Source organism: Danio rerio, chromosome 10 (genome assembly GCF_049306965.1).
Source record: "Danio rerio strain Tuebingen ecotype United States chromosome 10, GRCz12tu, whole genome shotgun sequence".
In the NCBI taxonomy this organism is placed as follows: Eukaryota; Metazoa; Chordata; class Actinopteri; order Cypriniformes; family Danionidae; genus Danio; species Danio rerio.
The window spans coordinates 31,906,656-31,931,081 of NC_133185.1; the positions used below are offsets into that span (position 1 = coordinate 31,906,656).

General features: G+C 35.6%; 4 protein-coding genes across 4 annotated transcripts; 1 reads left to right on the forward strand and 3 right to left on the reverse strand.

The window, feature by feature from the left end:
* The first annotated feature begins 7 nt into the window (after positions 1 to 7).
* On the forward strand, positions 8 to 1,743 carry faub (FAU ubiquitin like and ribosomal protein S30 fusion b). The gene is given in 5 exon segments (NM_001017866.2): positions 8 to 95; positions 197 to 281; positions 746 to 890; positions 1,063 to 1,118; positions 1,403 to 1,743. Coding segments are annotated over 4 exon segments (402 nt in total). The 5' UTR covers positions 8 to 95; positions 197 to 206; the 3' UTR covers positions 1,529 to 1,743.
* zgc:193742 lies at positions 1,714 to 7,436 on the reverse strand. The gene is given in 2 exon segments (NM_001386722.1): positions 1,714 to 1,912; positions 7,126 to 7,436. Coding segments are annotated over 2 exon segments (249 nt in total). The 5' UTR covers positions 7,310 to 7,436; the 3' UTR covers positions 1,714 to 1,847.
* Positions 7,437 to 8,502: 1,066 nt separating this feature from the next.
* Positions 8,503 to 9,570, reverse strand: si:dkey-88p24.11. The gene is given in 2 exon segments (NM_001386333.1): positions 8,503 to 8,708; positions 9,165 to 9,570. Coding segments are annotated over 2 exon segments (264 nt in total). The 5' UTR covers positions 9,367 to 9,570; the 3' UTR covers positions 8,503 to 8,646.
* A 3,291-nt stretch (positions 9,571 to 12,861) lies between these two features.
* uqcc3 (ubiquinol-cytochrome c reductase complex assembly factor 3) lies at positions 12,862 to 16,191 on the reverse strand. The gene is given in 2 exon segments (NM_001202436.2): positions 12,862 to 13,328; positions 15,840 to 16,191. Coding segments are annotated over 2 exon segments (237 nt in total). The 5' UTR covers positions 15,948 to 16,191; the 3' UTR covers positions 12,862 to 13,199.
* Between the last annotated feature and the right edge of the window lie 8,235 nt (positions 16,192 to 24,426).

Here is a 24,426-nt window from a genome sequence, read left to right on the forward strand (position 1 = left end):
TGAGCATGCGCAGAACACTTTCTAGAAAAGCGAAATACTTCAGTTCAGGCTGTTGATGTCGTGTTTTGTGCTCGTACGAATCCAAATCGATATCTGTGAGTACTCCTTTAACATTCAAGTAATGTTATAAAGATATTGTGTTGTGGTAAGGATTATGTTAAGCTAATTAAACGTTTGAATCCTCTCTGTTGTGAAGACTGACCATCATGCAGTTGTTTGTTCGCGGCCAGAGTTTGCACTCTGTTCAGCTGAATGGGTCAGAGACTGTTGCCCATATCAAGGTAACTGTTAACGTTACTTTTTTGCACGTTTTCACAAATGGTTTATTAAAAATAACTACATTTATATAATAATATGGCCTTAATGTCTTCAAATGTATCAGTTCTCGCTTTCACCTTTTATACAGATTGAATGTTAAGTTTTATTTAGTAACACTTATCTACTTTGTTTAAAATAACAAACATTGCTAATTAGGTAATGGAAATATATTCCTTTTAATTTGTCTAATGTTTCTCAACCCATTGGCAACTAGTGTTTCTTGTTATAACCATATATTTCAGTTTGAAAAATCAAGAACTGAAATGTGCAGTGGAGAGAAAATATTTGGAGGTCATGTTGAATTATTTTGTTCTGTTCAGTTTATCCTGTTAGCTCTCTCTACATTATCCTAAAATATCTTGAATTGTAATAAATTCATGTTAAAGGCATTAATAAATTCATAAAACCAACTCTGCTTATATTTCAGGCTCAGATTGAAGCTTTGGAAGGTCTCGCCTGTGACGATCAGATCATTTCTCTCAGTGGGATTCCCCTTGAGGATGACGCTCTGATCTGTCAGTCTGGGATCGAGGAGTTCAACACTCTTGAGGTCTCATCAAGGCTTTTAGGAGGTAAAAATCAACCCCCTGTGGCTTGACATTCTCTGTTATGCTATTGTTGTAGAGACTGACCTTAATTTGCGCTGGAAAAGTCAGAAACTTTGATTTATGAATATTTAGGTCTGATATACTGCATACTTTTCATTTGGATGTTTTCATAAACACAATCTTTTCCCACCCAAAGGCAAAGTTCACGGTTCCCTGGCTAGAGCAGGAAAAGTCAGAGGACAAACTCCTAAGGTAAGACTACATGTAATTGCTGTCTCCCAGTTTGCTTTATAAGTGTGTGTAACTTTTATTTTTTTTGGTGACAAAAAATTACTTCTTTTTGAGTGTAGCATCTAGTTTTGTAAAATATTTTTGACAGACTTTATGCAAATGCACGCACAAAGATATTTTTTGTACTCTTTAGAACAAAATGTGTGCAAACTGAGATGCAGCAACAATCAACAATATTTATAGTGTAGTTTTTATGTTAGCATGTACTTTTCATTGACTTCATGCTCTGTTGTTGATCCTTTCAGGTGGACAAGCAGGAGAAGCGCAAGAAAAGGACCGGCCGGGCAAAGAGAAGAATTCAGTACAACAGGCGCTTTGTTAATGTTGTCCCGACGTTTGGCAAAAAGAAAGGACCAAATGCCAACTCATAATCTTTTCAATATTTGCTATATTACTGCGCATTCCTGATGGGAAGACAGTGCAATGTAAAATGAGCATTTGCACTTTGATGTAGAATTTATATTTTGTGAGATGAAGTTTAATGTAGTGTGAAATAAAATGAAACTGTAAATCACTGGGAATCCTTAATGGTGTTTGTGGCAAGAATGAGGTTTTGTAAATTGCAAATAAAAAACATTTAATCAAAGACACTTGTCATTTGAATACGATTTAAATTCACAGCATCATGCCAATGTGGCTTTGCTGATTTAATAAAAGAGTCCATGACAATGTAGAAGATCAAGTCCAGAGTCATTTGCCTGTATCCTTCATTCCCACTCTTTCATCGATCACTAAGAGGCCTGAGGTGATCAAACCTGTGGAGGAAACAGAATAAAAAGTCAGCTCTTATTTCAGAGATGTAAAACCTCTACAGCATGATGTTGCCATATGACAACATGATATTTATGTTCAATTCCCTGCCACTGTTTCTTTAAGAGCAAGAGAAGACCTTAGGCTACGTTCACATTGCAAGGCTTGATGCTCAAATCAGATTTTTTTTCTCAGATCTGATTGTTTTGCATGGCTGTTCACACTGTTGTTATAAATGTGGCCAGAATCAGATTTCCAGTGTGAACAGATTATGCTCCTAAACTGACCGGCATACGCAAAATTAGTTACGGACAGTCCAAAATGTCTAATTATGCGCACAATGTGTAGCTATACTGTAGTATGTGATCAAATAATGACTAATGTGATTATTGACATTTTAACAAAAAACAGTTGTGTATTTCATGTAAAGGGTTGTTCTGCTACTACTAATTTGTATTTCACCATTTGAAACCTACAATAAGTCTCTTGTGATTGAAAATGCTGATCATTTGTGATTTATGACAACCACGGCTTGAGTCTATCTGACCACGGGTGTGATGAATAGGCATGGGAAGAGAACCGCGGTTTGGAAAAGACAAGGTTTTAAATCTGCCAAAATATTCTGCTATACTGTTCCTAAGATTTAAAAAATGTGATTTTTTGTTTGTTTGTTTTGTTTTTTAGGACAACTGTATTTCCAGCAGAAATGATTTCCAAAAATGTCTTTTTAAATTGCAAAGTAATCTGTGTTTGTGAAACTAATGAAGACAGAAGAAGTTAATGATTCATCTGAATTGTTTAGCCTAACATGGTTTACTGCTCCAAAATATTATAAATGTTTTACAAAATAAAATATTTTGTGTTCACAGGGGAAAAAGTTTTTTTTTTTATCCAGAAATTTTAAAATAATATATTTTAGAGAAGTAATTACAATACCGTGAAAACGTGATATTTTATCCAAGGTTATAATACTGTCAGAATCTTTTACAGGCCCTCGCCTAGTGGTGAACTCAAGGGTAAATGAGCAATGGCAAATTGAACTGTGAAAGCAGAGTTTGTTCATTTTCATATTCACATCATTTTTATATCCTTGACGTTCATATTTGGTTCTGTAAATGTATTAATTATTTAAGTGAAATTAACTATTTTGTGTAGGTGTTTTATTCATTTTATATATGCAATTTTCATGGAAAAACTTTTTACGTTAAATCTGAACAATATTTTTCAAAAGGTTAATGGTTAATGATTGGTTAACCAGTTTAGCATTCAAAATGAACAACTTTTTGTGCTAAAGTATTAGCCCTGTGTTCTATTCTTGTATCCTGCTGAGTAGATGATGTTTGCAGCACAGAATGATGACGCATGTCGATCTAAGATTAAGTAAAATTCACATGAAAACCTACATAACTGTTCACACTGCAAAACATCAGATCTGCTTCTGATTTAATACCACATATGAAAGTGGTATTAAAGTTTTCACATTGTCAAGACAAAAACAGATCTGAGTCACAAGTGGGCAAAAAAAAAAAAAAAAAAAAGATTTGGGCCACATTTGCCTACAGTGTGAACACCGCCTTAGTTTAGCCAATGATGTGCTTAGGTTAAGTCATACGACTTGCAGGGTTTTCCGTGGTGTGGTTTCTGACAGACTGTTGTTTATTGTTAGTAGTTGCTGAACGCAAATGAAAACGTTAATCAAAACAAAGGATCAACTTATGTTAGATCCATACGAAAATCTGAGACATCACCTCCAGTTATGATTTGATGACTGGATATGATATGATCCAGTATATTTGCTGTTGTATATTTGCTGAGTTATGATGACATATTCACAACTCAAAGTTTTCATCAAATTAGTTTTTTGTAACTCAATTAAATGTATGTGTTGCCAAATGGCAATAGTGGAACGTGTAATAATAATGCATAAGGTTAGTGAGCTAGCAAGATCAGCTTTGACCTTGGGCCTGTTTCAGAAAGTTGGTTAAGTGAAAACTTATAGTAATGAGAGAAACTCATTGCTTCAAACACCACTAGGTGTTCACTGCGTGTCTGCATCGTCTTCTGAGGTGAAAGTCTTTATTAAAGAAAGAAAAGATTCACGCAGCTTCTCCTACCGCAGCAAATTCCATTTTGACCTTTTATATTTGGCGCTAGTTAATCAGGAGGTGTTGATTTTGTTCTTTTTGGCTCATTAGATGGAAACGCTGCTCTATTCGCACATATTTTATGCAATATTCCAGTTTTGTGCATACATTTTATTAGCATTTTTGGATGAAAACATATATTTCCTTAACTTCAGTCACACAAAGAACAAAGTTAGGAGAATGGCTTGTAAAATAAATAATTATCTTAATTTTACTGTCCTTCTAGGACATGTGCTGTAACTAGATTAAAGGGATTCTTACTTATTCTAAAAACTATTTTTTATTAATGCTCACATTCTAAATGTCATATCAACCTCTACCACTTGATCAATAATAAAGGCAGACACGCAAGTGCACTGTTAAATCTATTAAAAACTCAATTTTGGAAATGTTACCTCAAGCTGATCATTGTGTGTAAAAGTGGGAACCTAAATTAACGTTTCCACTGAACATTAAGCTAAGGTTACCTGCATTCTTGTTTTGACAAATTTGTTGTAGAAACTATCTAGTAGCCTATTTTATTTGATTTAATGCAATTACATCTGAAATAACTTCCAAATTACGGCAAATTCTCCACTTTTTCCAAGTGAAAAGTCTATAAAAGTCACTCATTACATACTTATTTTTTTATTATACTTTAATATTTAAATACTTTAAATGTAAACTTACGCATTAACTTGAGCAGCTACGTTTTCCCACGCTGTCTCTGCTTCGTTGATGCAGTGGTGTTGTCTTTTTAAATATATTATGCTCATGTTTGCTATAACTTTCAGAGTTCAGCTGGAGAGAAAAATGCTGATCTCTTTTTTTAGATGTTGCCATGGTGACTTGTAATATCAGCTCTCCTATAATAATGCTTATTTATAGACGCGGTGAAAGCGCTTAACTCTGAATTAGTCCACTCAGCCTTGGTTGACCTAACTATCAGCTGGTCTGAAACTTGGATTTTTAATCTCTCGGTAGGTGAACTCAGAGTTCAAGTTTAAACTCTGAGTTGGTTGAACCTCTTTTTCTGAAACAGGCCCCTTTTAAGTTGTAACAATAACATGCATGAATGCTAGTTATATAATGTTGATTAGTCATGTGGTAATGGCATTTGCATTCTGGATCAAATCTAGTTTTAATGGCAATACTTTTGGTTAGAAATAAATACAGAGAACAGTGTGTTAGTGAGGACCACCATGTTTTATGGTAAGTGAAAGGAAAAGGACAGAACTGACTCTTTCTGCAGATGAAAGTGAAGATAAGATGGGTTTTAGTGACCATGAGAATGATGCAGATTGGACATCTGATAAGAGCAGTTATGGAGACCGTTCAAGTAAGTTAACTAAGAGGCAAATAAGACAGGTGTAGTACAGCATAATATAATATATAAACATTGTTAGCTAGTAGCTGGGCCATTCTTCAACTACGGGCACTTTCAGCCTTGTGAAGTTGAGTAAAAAAAACTTGTTCAAAATTAACGTAACAGCCTCATAAGTTTAAACTATTTGTCTAGTTTTAAGATCTGTAAGAGGACAAACTTAGATAAGAAGAAAAACATTTTTTTACATCATGAACTGAACAAATGTCAATTCCACCTCATCTCAATATACGGCTTATTTCAAAATAAAAATTATGGCAGGCAAACATTGTCTAAGATCATTTTTGTATCTAGTTTAACCAATCTTTCTACAATATATATAATAATTATAAATTTGTTAAACAAATTGTACGCCTGTCACACTCTAAAATTTTATATTCATTTGATTTAGAGTATATTACAAATTAACTGAATTTGTATATTAAATAGAGCATGAACTTATACATTGTGAATGCACTTTTAATATGTGATGAGAACTTTTTAAATATATTTTAAAGTGTATGTGGTGACGGAAATGACAGTGGTGGAAATGACATTTCAACAATTTATTGTGGAAAAAAAATGAAATATAGATTCACAGCTTAGCTTTGAAGATTAGCTTTGAATTGATACTGGTCTTTCATGTATACAAAACACTCTTATTTACCTTAATTTTGTTTGGTTTTTAAAACCATCTTTAAAAGGTACAGCATGTTTGGAAATGACGTAGAATAAATGTATTTCCTTATCCAGCAATACTTACCTTGATTTTTGTTGATGAAAACTTAAATTCCCTCCATCTTGAACATGTTGTCAGATGGCACTATTCATTTTCATAGAAACCAGCTAAATAATCTTTCACGTAACCTTTTTAAAGCGACATTACAGTGTTGTGGTGGAAATGACACTGATACTGTGCGACAGCTATATTGTGTATAAAAAAGACTACTGATAAGAGTCTCACATTAATAACTATAAAACATTTAGATTATTTCACTAGTGCTATAACTTTCCAGATAAATGATATTTTAAAATGTTATTTTCGTTATTGAAGTTTAAAACTCTGGGTGTGGGGAGAAAACAGTGATTTTGACACCTAAAGGATGTTGAATATGAAAAAAAATTAAATAAAAAGCTGGTAAAAAGATTTTAAAGTAGGTTTTATTATTAGTTTGACAAAGAAAGAGGAATTTGAACAAAATTATTCATATTTTTGGATATATGATCAAAGGACATAAAAGTGCCCCAAGTTGAAGAATTACCCAGCTACATTCTTCTGATGCATCTGGATATATTAGACTTGATATTCATTTGTTATAATATTTACTGGAGGAAATATTTATACCACCTGTATACATGATAATACAGTATTGCGTTTGTTTTTAATAATATTTAGTAATATTAAAATAATGCAATTATTGAAAGCTGTTGAAAAAAAAAGTTGTTTGAAAGTATATAAGGTGTCATTTACTAATTCTGTGTTAAAGCTTATAAAACTGCCACACCAATTAAATAATTTTAAACAACAAAATCATTAACTATTGACTTCCAAAGCAGGGAAACAAATATTATAGATGCCAATTATTACAGGTTTTCAGCTTTCTTCAAAATTTCTTCAACAGAAGAAACAAGTGAAGGAGTCAGTATAATAAGTAAAGAGAGAGCAAATAATAAAGAAAGTTCATTTTTGGGTGAACTACGCCTTTACCCGAGTGTGTATAATTGACCTCACCTGTGGCAGACGCCATTTGAACCGCTGTGAATAAATTGAAGGGTCTGCCCAGATTTCGTCTGCGCGCCGCCCCGAACACAAACAGTCCTGAAGCGATGAGTCCCCCGCAGGCCACGAATCGACACCTCCAGCAGTTAAAAAACGCCTCTAGAGTGTGCTCTAACAATGGCGGCGGATTCGACATGTTCAGGTTATATGTGTACAGTCTCAAGCTGCCGTGTAGAGCTTTCTTCTGTTTCAAAACAAAAACTAGCGTTTATGTCATTGACGACCTTCTTCTTCTTCTTTGCTTTTTGTCGGTTGGCACAGCAGCTTATTTAGGCCACCTGCTGGAGTGGAGTGTATATTCCTAAAGTAGAGGTTGCTTAGTGATTTCTATAAACCTAATGCTTTATTTTATTAAACTGTTAGAATTACAATATGTTATCCGTAACCCACAGAAGAAACTAAATAGTAGTTACTAGTTAAATTAAAAACAACACCTTACAAATCAATCTACGCTCCTACTCTCACCTATGGTCATGACCGAAAGGACAAGATCTCGGATACAAGCGGCCGAAATGAGTTTCCTTCGAAGGGTGGCAGGGTGCACACTTATGGATAGGGGGAGGAGCTTGGAGTAGAGCTGCTGCTCCTCCACATCGAGAGAAGTTAGCTGAAGTTGCTCGGGCATCTGTTTCAGATGCCTCCTGGACTTCTACCTAGGGAGGTTTTCCAGGCATGGAGGGACTATATCTCTAGGCTGGCCTGGGAACGCCTCGGGATCCCCCCGGAGGAGCTGGAGGAAGTGTCTGGGGAGAGGGAAGTCAGGGGTTCTCTCCTAAGACTGCTACCCCTGCGATCCGGCCCCAGAAAAGTGGCAGAAAATGAATGAACATACAAATAAAAAGCCCTCAGCCTCTCCCTTTTTTTGCGACCCCTGGGGTGATTATGTTTGCATGTTCTCCCCGTGTTGGCAGGGGTTTCCTCTGTGTGTGAATGCAAGAGTGCATGGGTGTTTCCCAGTGTTGGGTTGTGGCTGGAAGGGCATCCGCTGTGTGAAAACATGTGCTGGATAAGTTGGCAGTTCATTCCGCTGTGGCGACCCCTGATAAATAAAGAGACTAAGCTGAATGAGTGAATGAATAATTGACACACTGACTTTGTGGACAAACGTTGATCCTTTTAGGTTAATGCAAAATAGAACAGCGGCAGGGCACAGAGGAGAGAATTCACTGTAACTGGTGCTGTGTCACTAAAATAATAGTAGAAAAGCCACCTGATTTATAAAAACAAACCCATTTGTGCACTTTATGAGCTATACTCATGTTGTGTGAGGTTCCTTCTGAGGTAAAATAAAATCAAAATGTAAATCAGTAGGATGACAGTGACAATCAAGACTTTGTAGTTTGCAAATTAAAACATTTAGTGAAAGTTTGATGACATTTTGACAATTGTTTACATTTCATTTAACTTTGCAGCATCAACATGGATTTGCTGATTCAGTATAAAATTCCATGTCAATAAAGAAACAGTCCAAAGCTATTTGCTTGTAATTTTTCCCACCGGATTAGCGATCAGCACAATCCCCCAGGCGCTCAGACCTGTGGAGGAAACACATCAAGATCAGTTCATTTCAGAGGAGAGAGAGAGATTTATGTGTATTTTTATTTAATTATATTAATAACAATTATTATTACTATCATACAATATTTTTATATGTATATGTATGTTCTTTTAATGTGAACTGTATACATGCTTTAGCAATACATTTGCTACATTAGACATCCATTAAAGCAATTACTGAATCGAGATAGAGAGAAATAGAGAAAATGTTTTATTATTTTCTGCCCCATATACACCACAGCAGGAAAATTATTTTTCCCACAATTTGAAACATTGAATAGTTCATTATTTAACCTAAAAATCTACTAAACACTTGTAATTTAGCGGTTCACTTCGCTGTGGCGACCCCCGATTAATAAAGGGACTAAAGCCGAAAGGAAAAAGAATGAATGAAAGCATGAATGACCATGAAACTTGCATGAATGATCTCTCACCTGTGGCGAACATCATCTGTAACACCGCGCTCACTGTTGGGGGTTTACCGAGATTTCTCCTGTGCACTTGCGCGAACACATAAATCCCCGCAGCGATGAGTCCTCCGCCGGAGAGCAGGCGGCAGCTCCAGCAGTCTCCGGCCGCAGATCTGCTGCTCTTCTGCGGACTCACCTTCTCCTCCAGCGGCGCGGGATTGGACATGTTCAGGTGACAGTCTGTAGTTTCCGAGCGGATGAAAGTGTCGAAGCTCTCAGTATTGTTCTCTTCTGTTCATAAAACTGCATATGTTCATTATTCACAATTTTAATAGAGAACTGCCCTCTAGCTTCATCTTTAAGAGCAACATATCGGCATGTCCCAATGACCTTAAACACCGGAAGCGTTTAGTGCTCCGATTTGTTATTGTATTCGGGCAAGTTATTGCTGCGCCAATGCTACGCAGACAAGGTTATGTTTGGTAATAGCCTAAATACACTGTTTGGGTACAAATATTAAATACAAGTCATGTTTCTTAAAGATAATATGTAAATTTCTTCCTCTAAATGTATCTAAACTTTATATTTTTTTACATTTGTAAAGTGGATTAAGCTCTTGATTCAGATTGATGCATTTTTTAACCCTCAGATTTACCCATTTTTTGTTTATTTTTATTAATCATAAGTTCAAGTACAAACCATTACGCCATATTCAACAATCAAGTACATATAAAAGTGATGATATGAAAGTACAAGACTTGGAACATAAAAAAATACCTAAATAAATAAAATAAAAAAGGAGACGTGAGGGTCTTAATCAAATCATAGAGTCCAAGGCATGTGAAAGCTTTCAGGCATTTCTGTTCCTCATGAAGTGAAGAGACCTAATGGGCATCTTCAGATAATTCCTATATCCATTAAAGCGCGGCTTCACCTTTACAATTTTGCATGAATGAAGTGTTTATCTAGAATAATTAGATTATTTACCAAAAAGTTTAGGTCTTGTCTTCAAAAATATACCAACTTTGATTGAGACCAGGTAAAGAAATGCAGCAAGTGCTAAAATTCCATTCAATAATATTTCTTACAAAAGCTGCATGAATTGATTTCCCAGTTAAAGATTTAAAGTAAAAAAAAATGATAAGATAGGGTAAATGTCATTTAAGATTTTAAATGCTACTTTAGCCCTCAACTTGATATGTTAATATCGTCTCATATATATATACAAATAGTTGTATCTCAGTCAAATATTGTCATTTCTTACCAAATATACACCACTGGACAGTTTATTGATTCAGCTTTGAAGTGAAGTAAAAATCTCAATTTCAGATATTGGTACATTCTGTGAGGTTGACTTTGAAACGACTGCACATTTATTTGTTTTTTGACTGTCTGCATAGCAGAACCTTCTGGTCTGATTCATTTGAGGGGTTAAAAGTTTCTCTCAAGATGTTTTTCCAATTTTCTTTATATGGGGAAGATGTTAATATTCAAATTTGTATTGAACAATTTTCTAATTTTATATTCATAAATGCAAGTGCCTTAAAACAAATCCACTGTTTTGGGTTTGGTACAATCAAAATTAGGAAGAAGACTGTTTAGAATTAAATTAATAAAAGACCCGGTTGTGTAATTTGTTTTGTTGGCTGTGTTTGTTTGTGTCTTTTCTCTGTTTAAAAAAAAAAGATAAATTTATTTTTATTAGAACCTTATTGATTTGATTATATTTGTGCTGTTTTCTGTAAATGTAGATGAAAGTTGTTAATCGATGTCGCTGTGGCGCAGTGGGTAGTGCTGTCACCTCACTGCAAGAAGATCACAGGTTTGCGCCTCGGCTGGGTTAGTTGGCATTTCTGTGTTCATGTTCTCCCCGTGTTAGCATCCGGGTGCTCTGGTTTCCCCCAACAAGTCCAAAGACATGCGTTATAGGAAAATTGGGTAGGCTAAATTGTCAGTAGTGTACGTGTGTGAATGAGTGTTTCTCAGTGATTGGTTGCAGCTGGAAGGACATCCGCTGCTTAAAACATATGCTGGATAAGTTGGCGGTTCATGCCACTGTGGTGACCCCAGATTAATAAAGGGACTAAGGTGAAAAGAATATAATTGAATGAATGATTTGATTGGTTTCGTGGTACATGGTCACATGTGTCCAAGACTAAGATGTACAATCCCACATGGAAAGAACCTATATGAGAATATATGCTCATATATAAAACCTATATGCATTAAATATGCACATAATATGTGAAATATGATAATATATATGCTGTTTGTGTATATTTGCCACATATAGACAAAATTGAGCTGCATGTATGTGCATATACAGTCTCCTGTATTGCTTCCTTATATTCACATATAAGCCCTATATGTACATACAAGATGTCTCCTATATTGCTCATGTCTTACTTTGGCAACTGACATACATGATGCCTAGCTCAGATTTTCTATTATCAAGGCAATATCTAAGAACTAACTAAAAAATGCAAAATAAATAAATAAATACTTGTGTGCGATCACTTGAAATTGGTATCACATGCAGTTGGCATGTTATGGTATTTGGCAAACAAGTGAGGAAATGTATGGAAATGGAAAGTTATGTCCACACATTTTCCTGAAACATTTACAACATCAATTCTTTCTTGTATGAAGATAGTGGAAAAGAAGCGAATGTATAACACAATGGCTTTTTGTTGTTTTTAGTTTTTGTCTTACTTTTGTTCCTGTACTATTAGATTATTCTTAAGTAAAGAATAAAAAAAAATCTGCATGGACTTTTATTTATGTTGTCTAGCAGCTATGGATTTTAATAATTTACTTATATATAGGTAAGCATATTAAGTGAATATATGCATTTATGGACCTACAGTTGAAGTCAGAATTATTAGCCCCCGTTTATTATTTTCACCAATTTCAGTTTAATGGAGACCAAATTTTTTTTTCAACACATTTCTGAACCTAAAATTTTTAATAACTAATTTCTAATTACTGATTTATTTTATCTTTGCCATGATGACAGTAAATTATATTTGACTAGGTATTTTTCAAGACACTTTTGTACAGCTTAAAGTAACATTTAAAGGCTTAACTAAGTTCATAAGGTTAACTAGGCAGGTTAGGTTAAATAGGCAAGTTATTGTATAAGGATGGTTTGTTTAGCAGATTCTCGGAAAAAATCTTAAAGGGGCTAATAATATTGACCTTAAAAGGTTTTTTTTTAATTATAAACTGCTTTCATTCTAGCCAAAATAAAACAAATAAGACTTTCTCCGGAATAAAAAAGATTATCAGACATATTGTGAAAATTTGGCGACGTAAGTAGTGGCGCAGTAGCTAGTGCAGTCGCCTCACAGCAAGAAGGTCGTTGGGTTGCTGGTTCGAACCTCGGCTCAGTTGGTGTTTTTGTGTGGAGATTGCATGTTCTCACTGTGTTTGTGTGGGTTTCCTCCGGGTGCTCCAGTTTCCCCCACAGTCCAAAAACATGCAGTACAGAATTGGGTAGGCTAAATTGTGTGTGTGTGTGTGTGTCCTAGAAATGGGTTGTGACTGGAAGGGTATCTGCTGCGTAAAAATGTGCTGGATAAGTTGGCGGTTGATTCCGCTGTGGCCACCCCGGATTAATACAGGGACTAAGCTGACAAAAAAAATGAATGAATGAATGTTTATATAGGTTCTTCCAGTGTGGGATATTAAAAGTGTCAAACATTAGTGAATACACACAAAACCACTTGTTTAAGTTTTATTTGCAGTACAATCCTCATCAACATTTTTATAAGCATAAATAAACAACATCAACAGTAAAACAACAGTGCTTTCATTCACAGAGAACTGTGGGTTATGGACAAGCCACAAACCAGCTATAGCATGTCTCAAGGTGTGAACAAGGCCCAAAAAGACAAATATTCTTCAAGAAAACTAAAGCAAAACAAATCTTGCAGGACGTCGTTTAGCATGAGTGTCCATGAAGTAATGCACATGACATGAGTTTCCATACAATTTATTTCAATAAATCACCGTTTCCATATTTTTCTCTCCCCATCATGATTGTGATATCTGGTTCCATCATTTCTGGCTCCCAAATCCACGTGCAATGTTATCATTGGTCTCTGCAGCATCCTTTAAAACCTGAAGCATGATGGCATTTCTTTTCCTGGTCTCTTCCATTCGGACTGGATTGGCCTCAGGTAGACTCTGAGGAAACAGATGGAGAAATTGATCACTCTAATCAGTTGCAAAGTAAAGCTTGTAGATTTTAACATTCCTGATATAGAGATCATTTCAAATGTGCTAGTAGTGAGACGTGTTTATTAAAGTGGCTTTTTTGATGGATTTACAACAGCTAATGTAAATCTATTATTGAATATGGAGGTGTATAAATTGATCAGAGGTAGTAACGTTACATATCAAAGTTTGAATATACGATCCTAATTTGGGTAAAGTTGATTTTAAAGTTCCACATTTGAACTTTGTCTTTAACAATATCATTTCAAACAAGTATTCTTTGTGAATTTAAATAGTGAAATCAAATTATTAGCCAATGATTATCAAAGTACAACAGTGCTCACAGTCTATGGCAAGCCATTTTGACACTTCCTGCAGCAACCTAGCTTTCCCATGTGGTCTCCCATCCAGGTACTGACCTATATAAAGAGTTTGGTTCCAAGATGCTAAATTGATTTAATTTGAGTAAAAATATGTAAATAAAGAAAGCGGCAAGATAAAAAACTATTTTCTGTTTAGGAGTTTCACAGGTAAAAATGCTGAACTCCACACAATTCCTTAATGTTGTCACAACACAAATCAATTAAGTTAACTTAATAGTTTTTTACAAATTTATGTTAATTGATAGCTCTTATTTATTAGATACAAGTACTTATTTTAATAGTGACTAGTAGTAACTATTACGTTGTTACTAGTAATATAATAAAAAAATTTCTATTGATTTCTATGGGGATTGGTCATTGAGATATATAACTATAATATAACTAGAATATAACTATTCAGTTTGACAAGTATGTTTTCCAGCTGGGACTAGTACATATTTCTATGTACTAGTGGTTAATCATTAGGTACTAGTACTAATTAATTACATATAGTACCTATTTAATAAGGTAAAGTCTAGATCGGATTTGTGGCCGCCGGGAATGCGTTATGTACATTAATATAGCTGCATTTTTTATGACACTGTATAATAGTTAATATTTTTACAGTACTCTTACAAATGGGTTAAGGGTTGGCGATGGGCATTTAAAAATACTATTTAGTGAAGTTTATTCATAAACTAATTTCGAGAGGATCACGTGCTTATGATTTATCACGGCCAGTCTCGTATTTGCTAATCACTAATCTTCCAATCATATGCGCCCTAAGGCACCATAAATAGCCTCAGTTCTCAGTTCACTTTATCTTCGTTTGGAAGAAACCCCCCTCCTCCCCTATTCTCCTCCTTTACCTGTGATTGGGCGGCACGGCGGTCCAGTGGTTAGCACTGCGAACCACACAGCAAGAATACTGCCGGTCCTAGTTCCATAGGACCGGTGGGTGTTTCTGTGGGGAGTTTGTATGTCCTTCTTGGTCCGCGTGGGTTTTCCCCGGGTTCTCCGGTTTCCTCCCACCATCCAAAGACATTCAACATACATAACAATCAAGCTTGTTTAATTCCTTACGTTCCCTTAGCCACAGCAGTGATCCATAAGTACTAGTATCCAATGAATGAGTACTAGAGTCTAATATATAAGTACTAGTATCAATTTAATGGGTACAAGTACCTGATGATTAAGTACTAGTAAGAGTACTAGTATCTAATAAACAGAACTAGTGTCTAAGGCCCACATGGAATCTGCGCGCACAATTCTGCAGATTTTTAGTACATCATTAATTCTGTTTATTTACTTGTGTAAATGTGTGTAAATCTATATTTATTCAGTTTTTTTAATTAAGTAATAGTACTTGTAACAGTAATATTGTTGACTAATGTGAAATGTTCATCTGATTTATGTACAATGCAGTTATTTTCTGTCTTTTAGTAGATCTATTATATGAGAGACTTGCTTTGTTTATCAAATAAAGTCAAACTAATTGGATTTGCATTTTAAACATTAAATAAAAGTTTAAAAGATATTATTTTTTAATACACATATTAAGGTTTTAGTTATGATACTCCCAAAATAAAAATTCTCCGCAGAAATAGCAAAAAACATCCGCAGATTCCGTCTGGCCCAACAATGGGTAAGCACTAGTATAGTTTTGAAAAGCATTAGTATCTAATGAATAAGTACTTAATGGAAAAGATACTAGTCTCTAAAAAATAAGCACTAGTAACATGAAAAGAGACAGTACGGGTTATTGAATTAATGTGAAAACGGCTTGCCATACACAGTCAGTTCAGTGCTAATGTTGTTTTGAAGTCACGTTCAGACCGAACATGAAAAATAGCTCAATAAACAATAAAGACAGTGTCACTGTTAAAAATGAATGAATGTGTAGATATAAAACCAACTTTATATACCTCTATATTCGCTCCTTGAACACGAGCACATGCGCAGCATCTGTTATGAAACTGACTGTTTACAATCAATGACGCGAGGATTCACCTTTACAGTCTGTTATTTACATACAATTAGTCGCAAAAACAACACACGATTATGTAAGACAAACATAACAAGCTGATGTCTGACAATCATAAATGCAGTTTTTTAGTACCTTTAATATCTCCTTTTTCCTCTCCTCTCCAGGGGAAAATATGATCCATATGGCGTATGTGAGTCCGCCCAGCGCGACGGAGCCCGTGAGGATCCTCATGCCGCTCATGATCTGCACGAAATATGTGCAAAAATAACTTTCCCTGATCTATGAAGGATCGCGGGGAAAAGCTAGGTCAGGTTTTTCAGCACACTGTCACACTGACACCAGTCTGTGCTTGACACAGTGCGGTGCATTATGGGAATGCTTCTTCTTATACAACTTTTTTAACCGGTTGATGGTCTGGCAGACTGGTCACAAACCATTGTGGGACAAAAACACTGAAAAGGAAGCTTACGTTATTAACCCTTGTGCACTGTTTAGATTCACCACCCTTTTGTTATGTTCGGGATTTGGGATGAAAACATCCACTGAAAAAAAAACTGCTGTAAAATGCATCAGATATTTTTTTTTTCAAATTATTTTGCAAAAATCTGTTAATCAACCTCCTGTCCGGATAAATAGGCATACCAGTAAATTGTTCTTAAGTTAAGTGCCAAGTTTACAAATGTCACTGATTTGGTGGAAACACACACACACACTCACGCACTCACACACACACACGCACACACATACACACACACACACACACACACACACGCACGCACACACACACACACGCACGCACGCACACACACACACACACACACACACACACACACACACACACACACACACACACACACACTTTAATTAGCTATTATACACCATATAAAATCCAGAAACTAAGTTTTTTTTGCACATGTCTATATCTACAGGGTAAATGGAGCCAAACTGCCAACTGATAATCAACAGTAAAAATGACAAATTTGACCTCTGTCTAACAGGAAAAACCACCAACAATCAAAAATGCATGATTTTATGCTGTTATGGTTTTGTAATAAAAAAAGTGGTTAAAATGGAAGTCAATGGAGCACAAACAGCCAGCTAAAGTAAATTAGGGAGAGACAAAAAATAAAAAACAATGCATCAAATGCAATGTTGTTTCACATCTCCAAGACTTTAATAAAAGGTAAAAAAAAATCCAATTCACAATTACTTTTTGTGTTTTGCCCAAATTAGTGACATCATTTATGAATTTGGTAATTAAAGAGTTAAAATCCTGTAATTTTATAAACAATTTAGTAGTTTTGATCAGGACTGAGGTTAATTGACAGATGTATGTATAACACATTGAAAAAATATTTATCTGTTACATTTCTACCGCAGTTTATTTTAGAGGATGTTTTTATCCTGAACATAACAAAAGGGTAGTGAATTGTAAAGTGTATTTTTGAGTTTTTTGTTATTACTATTATTCAAAGCATTTTTAATAATATGTATCAAAATAAGATTTGTCACCAAAAATCATTCTGCTAGCTGAAACTCAATTAAAAAATTATGGCCAAATTAAGACACAAAATCACTCTGGAGTGGATGAAAACATTCCCAACAGTACATAAGGGTTAATCTTTTGATTCCATAAAGTTCCATATTTACCGATGCAAATTTACTAACCAAAAACCCTTTAAGTATTTAACCCTTAAAGTATTATAACATTAAATGAACGGCCTTAAGCAAATACTAATAAAAAACAATTACAACTGTTCTTGTACTTGAAACTTTCAAGATTATGTAATTCCGTGAGGCCTAGACCCATTTTAGTAATGTGGAAATTACTAAAGCAAAGTAGAAACATTATTACAAGATGTTTCTTGCATAAAAAAGTTGCAAAATATGTATCTATGCATACACACACCTCTAAGTTATATTTAAATATAATTATTTGTTTGCAAGATTTATAAAAGTTGTTACAAACAGGTGATTTATTAAGGATGTATATTATATATATGTTTATTATATTATTATTGGCGATGCAGTGGCACAGTAGGTAGTGCTGTTGCCTCACAGCAAGAAGGTCGCTGGTTCGAGACCCAGCTGGGTCAGTTGGCATTTCTGTGTGGAGTTTGCATGTTCTCCTTGCGTTGGCGTGGATTTCATCTAGGTGCTCCGGTTTCCCCCACAGTCCAAAGCCATGCGGTATAAGTAAATTGAATAAGCTAAATTGGCCAAAGTGTTTGTGTGAAAGTGAGTGTGTATGGGTGTTTCCCAGTGTTAGGTTGTGGCTGGAAGGGTATCAGCTGCGTAAAACATATGCTGGATAAGTTGGCTGTTCATTTCACTGTGGCAACCCCGGATTAATAAAGGAACTAAGCTGAAAAGAAAATGAATGAATGAATGAAATCATTTATATTACTATCATGTAATCGTTTAGTTTCCATCAACAGTTTGTAAGCATTCGCAACAGGGGTACACTGGACATTTGTGACAATAATATAATAAACAATTGAAGGGCACCTATTTTATCCCCTTTTCCAGATTGAATATAAGTCATTTTGTGTCTCTAGAATGTGTCTGTAAAGTTTCAGCTCAAAACACTCATCAGATTATTTATTATAGCTTTTAGAATATTGAAATTTTCTGCTTTGAACATATGTAGCTGTTTTTGTTGCCTGTGCCTTTAATGCTGGTTTTCCCTGCCCACCTTACCCACATGTCTGTTACAGTGTGCCTCAATCTCCACCTCAGCTGCGTCTGATAACAGACGGACATGTAGGAAGCAGCTCTCACATAATGTTTGTGAGAAATACTAGAGTAAGAACTTTCCCAATGATTATTTGATGCATTTGCTGTGGAGTTAATTCAAGCCTTTCTGTGATGAGTCACACATAATGTCGTTACCAAGAGGACACACACACACACACACATTTAACTGTGCACAGCAAATGTGACAGGATACACATTAATATCCACTGCTGTAAGGGTATCTGTTATGTTAATGTACAAAATAAACCTGATTTAACGTCCAGAAACCGGGACAGAAGCGTCTTCTTTTATAATTTTACTGACATGCGTCTGTGGTGATGAAGTAAAGCTGAAGTAAATTGCTGTAATTCATTACACACATGCACTGTTTTAAAAACGTTTTAAACTTGTAAAACTCATTCTTGATCACATTTGTTGATGATTGATGATCACAGAGAGCTGAACAGATTTTTTATTCCCAGTTGCTTTGTGCACTTCCTGTCTTGTTGATATGATTATACGCGTTACTATGGAGAAATGTTAATATGCATCTGTCAATCAATTCGGTGGGTGGGGAAACCGCACTTCTACGTCACGTTGCGATCTGGGAGGAATTTGGATCCTATTTTAACCTCAGGAAATTAAAAAAAAGAGACTTTTTGGCTTTATATCACCCCAGTATGACTGTGGACACACTATACCTACACACAGTTCTGTCCAAACAGCTTACAAAAGATGATTTTCATCATATGTGCTCTTTAAATGTAAATTGAATAGAGTATGTGAAAATTTTGCATTTTGACATAGTTGAGAGCTGTCATACATGAGATATGTATAAGTAAAATTAAAAGTTAATATGCTAGTTTAATTGTATGCTAGATAACAGTTACACTTCTAATATTTTTAATTAAACAACAAATTGTAAACTCTTAGTGGATTTCAGTTTTGTGCATTTTTCTGGCTCAGATATGAATCTCTGACTCTATAACAGTTTAGTTCTTCAACACCAATTATGTATATGTACAATTATGTAGCTACATCTACTGTCTCAAATGAATGCATTCCAGAGCTGCACACTAAACAAATAACTCAATACAATGAATAAAACACAGAGCAGCTGTGAATGTTATTGTCCACCAGATGGCTCTAACACACAGTATCTGCTCTGGATGTAGCTGATGGCCTGTGTGTGAGTGACTCAGTACAGGCTTGTGTGGGTGTGCAGAAAGAACTTAAGTGCTGATAATGTGTGTCCATCAGAGTCAAGGTGCAAAATAGATAGCTGGAACAGAAGGTATACATTAGTGTCCCTTTAAGTGACAATTTCCCAGCCTGAGCACATGCAGAGCTTTGTTCATCCCTTACAAAACATCACCATGGCAACCATAGTTTCTGCACAAACACCCCGGTTGCTACAGCTAGAGTTACAACAATACGGCTATGATGACTTGCTATTATCCATCAGTGCCATGACAATGAATGCAGACAAAATGATTCTAACAGCCTCTTACATCATTTAAAGATGCTGCATTCGTTAGGAGCCTGCATTTAAGTGGAAATCGTGGTAAAAACTGAAACTGTGCAGGGAATTAACTATACGTTTGGTCATAACTGAGTTAAGGCCTAAAATGGGCTTTGTGACACATGGTCTGTGTGATGACAAATCTCCCAGTTCAATTTAGTTTTATTTCAGAAAAACCAAAACTGCTAATATACCCTCATGTTTGACTGTTTGGAGGTGACAGTGCCATTCAAATTTTAGCCCTTTAAGGGGTGGTCCACTATGATGTCGTATTTTAAACTTTAGTTGATGTGTAATGTAGCTGTGTGAACATAAACAACATCTCTGAATGTAATGCGCCTTAAGGTCATTGCAAAGGGAAAGATTGGCTTTTACAGAGTCAGCTTAGCAAAACCTACAGCGAGCGAATTTGGGGACCACTAAAAACACATCTGGGCTAGTGAGATCACAAGGGGTTGTGGTAATGGGCATTCACCTTGTACACACACCCTGTGCAGCAAAGGGGAGTGGCCAGAGGCGCTGTAATGTAGCAGAGAAAGCTAAAAATGCTTGTTCAGTTTCTGTATTTGGGCTTCAAAAGGACATGGCACAAAGAGAGAAGTGCTAACAGTTTAATGTTAATTATGTTTTAGAGAATTATAAAAAAAGATATAGCTAGCATTTGACAAAGGACAGCTTCCAGAATCTCTTCCAGTTCAGTGCTGGATTCGGCTAAAAACTCCTCAAAGAAGAAGTAGCTATAACCAAAACAGAAGAAGCTGTGGATTGTGAGCCACAACCTGTAAGTATTTTATTTGTTAAAATTGATCAATTTCATGCACGGTTTCTAGCGTTAACAGTATGTTGTAGCAAGGATGCAAACAACGGGATATGCTGTTTGGCACTGCTAACAATTTATCTACAAATTTATATTTATCAGTCAAACCGCTGTAAACACCCACAATCTTCACCAGCGCTGTAGTGTCTCACTATACAGACATTTACCTGTGTTCTACACTTAAAATAACACACTTGCAAAAGATATGAGAACGTTTTGTATAACTTACACATGCTTATAACCTGAATATATGTAAAAGACACTTGTCAGATGTTATTTTAGAGCAGGCGTGAAACTAAGCTGTTTGCTCCTTATTTTTTGTCTGATTCAGACAGCTAACGCTGCTAATAGCTGCTCTGACTGGACAGTTAACAGCGCAAAAGTGCACGTTTGTAGGGGCGTGACATGGAGCCATTCCGCGAATCACAGCACATTAAGTTACCTGACCAATCAGAGCCTCTTGAGGGCGGGCCTTTTAGAGGAACTAGGAAATATGACGCGTTTTCATATTGGCTGAGTAGCTGTACATAATCAAAGTGAGATATATGAACAAATATTGTGATTTTCTACAAGTGAAGCATGAGCACACATTGCTTTGCATCTTATAAACAAAACAAAACCTTAAAAATACACTGTGGACCACCTCTTTAAAATGTCTTAAATCTTCTGAAATATTGTGTTGTACTAGTAAATATTATGTATGCTAGAATGGTTGCCGGTTCATTCCGCTGTGGTGACCCCTGATTAATAAAGGGACAAAGCTAAAGGAAAATTAATGAATGATGAATGTTGTTAAGAAATAACTCTATTTGAATTGTTATGATTGCGCAAGTAAAAAAAACGTTTCCACTGGCCCATCCAAGCTATTGGAAAAAATTCTAGGTGTTTAGCCCTGCATAAGTCTTAGTTTTTAAAAAGTCTTAAATCTGACTTGGTAAACTTGTAGAAACCATGTTTATGCCAAATATCTGTTTGCTGAATTAAGAATTTTAAACATTTTTTAATGTTTATTTTTGCCATTTATCGTGAAAGGAACTACGCAAACTTATGGCAATTCAGAACTTTATTAATATTTTATTAAATATTTACTTTATTCTTATTATGGATGTCAAAAGCCTTTTGTGCTCTACAGAAGAAACTTTTACAGGTTTGAAACCTCTAGATGCCCAAACTAGGGCCCACGAGTCAAAGTTGGCCCATTGTAACCTTTGATTTGGCTCACCATTCCATCTGAAAAGAGAGGGAGAATTTGGGGGAATGTTGGGGTTAATGGTTTAAATACACATTGTCATTTCTAATTTAGTGTAATCTTTCAGTCGTTAGTTTTATTTTTAAGCTACAAAAACAACAACAACAACAACATCTTGAATTAAATGTTTCAGTAAAATGTTGTAAATGAAGGCAGGTCCAGCTTGACTAGTGTATTTGACATTAAACTCCACAGTGTTATAAATGGAATGCTTATGTTTTAATTTTAATAGGTTCATTATAAAATGTAAAATATATAAAACATATATATAAAACATAATGGATACGTTATATGCTTACAGTAATGTTTTCTATTTATTTTGAAATAAACAAGGAAATTATTCATGGAAACTTTGTAATACAGCTTGATATATTTACCTTCAGTCAAGCCCTCAGTAAAGTTTGTTTTTTTAGCCCTTCATAAGAAAAAGTTTGGGCACTCCTGCTCGTACAACCCTGCTCCAGAGTGATTCAATTTTGGTTGAAGTGTAGGCCTATTTTTTGTCCTACAAATGTGTAGTTTTGTTTGACACAATTAAATTTACCTGGAAGAACTTCTTTCTCAATCTTCCCTTTTAATTTTCATTTTTTAAACTTCGTCAGAAATAACATTTTTCGGATAGCCTGTAATTTCCTCCTGCTTTTTTTTCACCCTGACGCTTTCAGAAACTTTCACGCTGTGACCACACTTACAGATTCCTTCACCCTTCCCGCTCTGAGCTCCAAACGCGCTGGAGGTTTCGACTTCAGATGTTCAGAAAGCAGAAAACGAGGTAATTTCTCCTGGCTGCGTTATTGCTTGAATATTTAATCGTTTCCTGCCTCTCGCAGCCCCGACACCCCCTCCACATCTATAATGACAGCTCTCTCTCTCTCTCTCTCGTTCTCTCTCTGACTGCCACAGTAACGCTGGCAGATGCCCGCTCCTGTTGCCATGACAGCCGTTTCTCCCGAAGGTGCACCGCTGATCATTGAAAGAAATATTCATGTGCGCGTCTAGTTTGTGTACAATGTGTGTGCGCTTCACCGTCGATTTACAGCGGTGCAGGGGTGTGCCTATGCATTTTAAGTGCTAATAGTTTGCCCTCCTGCGTTCAGTAGGCTGTCATGTACACAAAACGCGTTCACGACGCTCTGGTAATGTTCTAATGGTCGCTGAACGCCCCTCAGCAGCACCTGTGTGGTATTTCACAGCAGCGCGTCCAGTGCGAATGCTAATCAGAGCCCACTGTCCTCGGCGGAATTTCAGACACTAATTCACACTTACAATTTGCGTATGTGTTGTGGCACATAAATCATCTGTGGAACGGGGAAATGAGTTGTGTGTGTGTGTGTGTGTGTACCTTGTATTCCTAACGTTGTAGGGACCAAATGTCCCCCAAAGTATAGCAATAGCAGTAAGTTTTGATAATGTAGGCACATTTATTTGGTCCCTATGAGAAAAACGGCTCATGAATAACACAGAATCAAGTATTTTGAGAATGTAAAAATGCAGATTGTTTCCTGTGAGGGTTAGGGAATAGGGGATATACTTAGTCTGTTTGGTAAAAAGCATTCTGTCTATGGGATGTCCCCAAGATATATGTGCAAGCGTGGGTGTGTGTGTGTGTGTGTATGTGTCTGTGTATGTGGACAACTGCCTGTACAGACTGTACTTCTCCAAAGTAAAGAAGGTCTATTATGGCCGCATTATTAATAAAAACGACACATAATAAGTGCATAAACTTATGCACTGAGCAAAAGTGACCTTTCCATTTTGACAAAATACAGAAACTGGAACATGGAGTGCTGGTCTTTGTCTATCATGAGAATGAATCAGAGCATAAATTAAAGCTTATAAATTAAAATTTGTCTGCTGCAGTTCTGCATAATATCTGAACATTGCTCAAGGGAAGAATAGTTTCATCTTTCATATCGCCCCCCACTTTTTGTGCATAATAATTCATTTAATAAACTCAGAGCTTTGAATACAGATTATTATGTACTCCATAAGAATGGTATTCACTAATTTAATTAGCTTTAAATTATTAGGTCATGTGAATGTCAGCTTTTGAATGCTTTTATATATATATAAAAAAAAAGCTCTATAAAAATCCTAATAAATTAAAAGTGAAGCAGGTAAGCAAAGAAGAATGTTTCTGAAAGTAATCTTGCATGAGTCTTTCATAATGTTTTAAAAATCTTGGTTTTGAATAAAGATTTTTAATGTACTCAATGGCATTCGTGAAGCCAATTAAATATATATTTTATTCAAAGCTAGATACACTTTATCTGTTAATTAACAGTTGTGTGAATATGTACTTCACCAAAACATGTCCATAACTTTCATTGCTGCTTTCAAATTGCATTATGGGACCTTGATCTCTGCTCTCATGATGATTTGTGTTAAAAAAAAT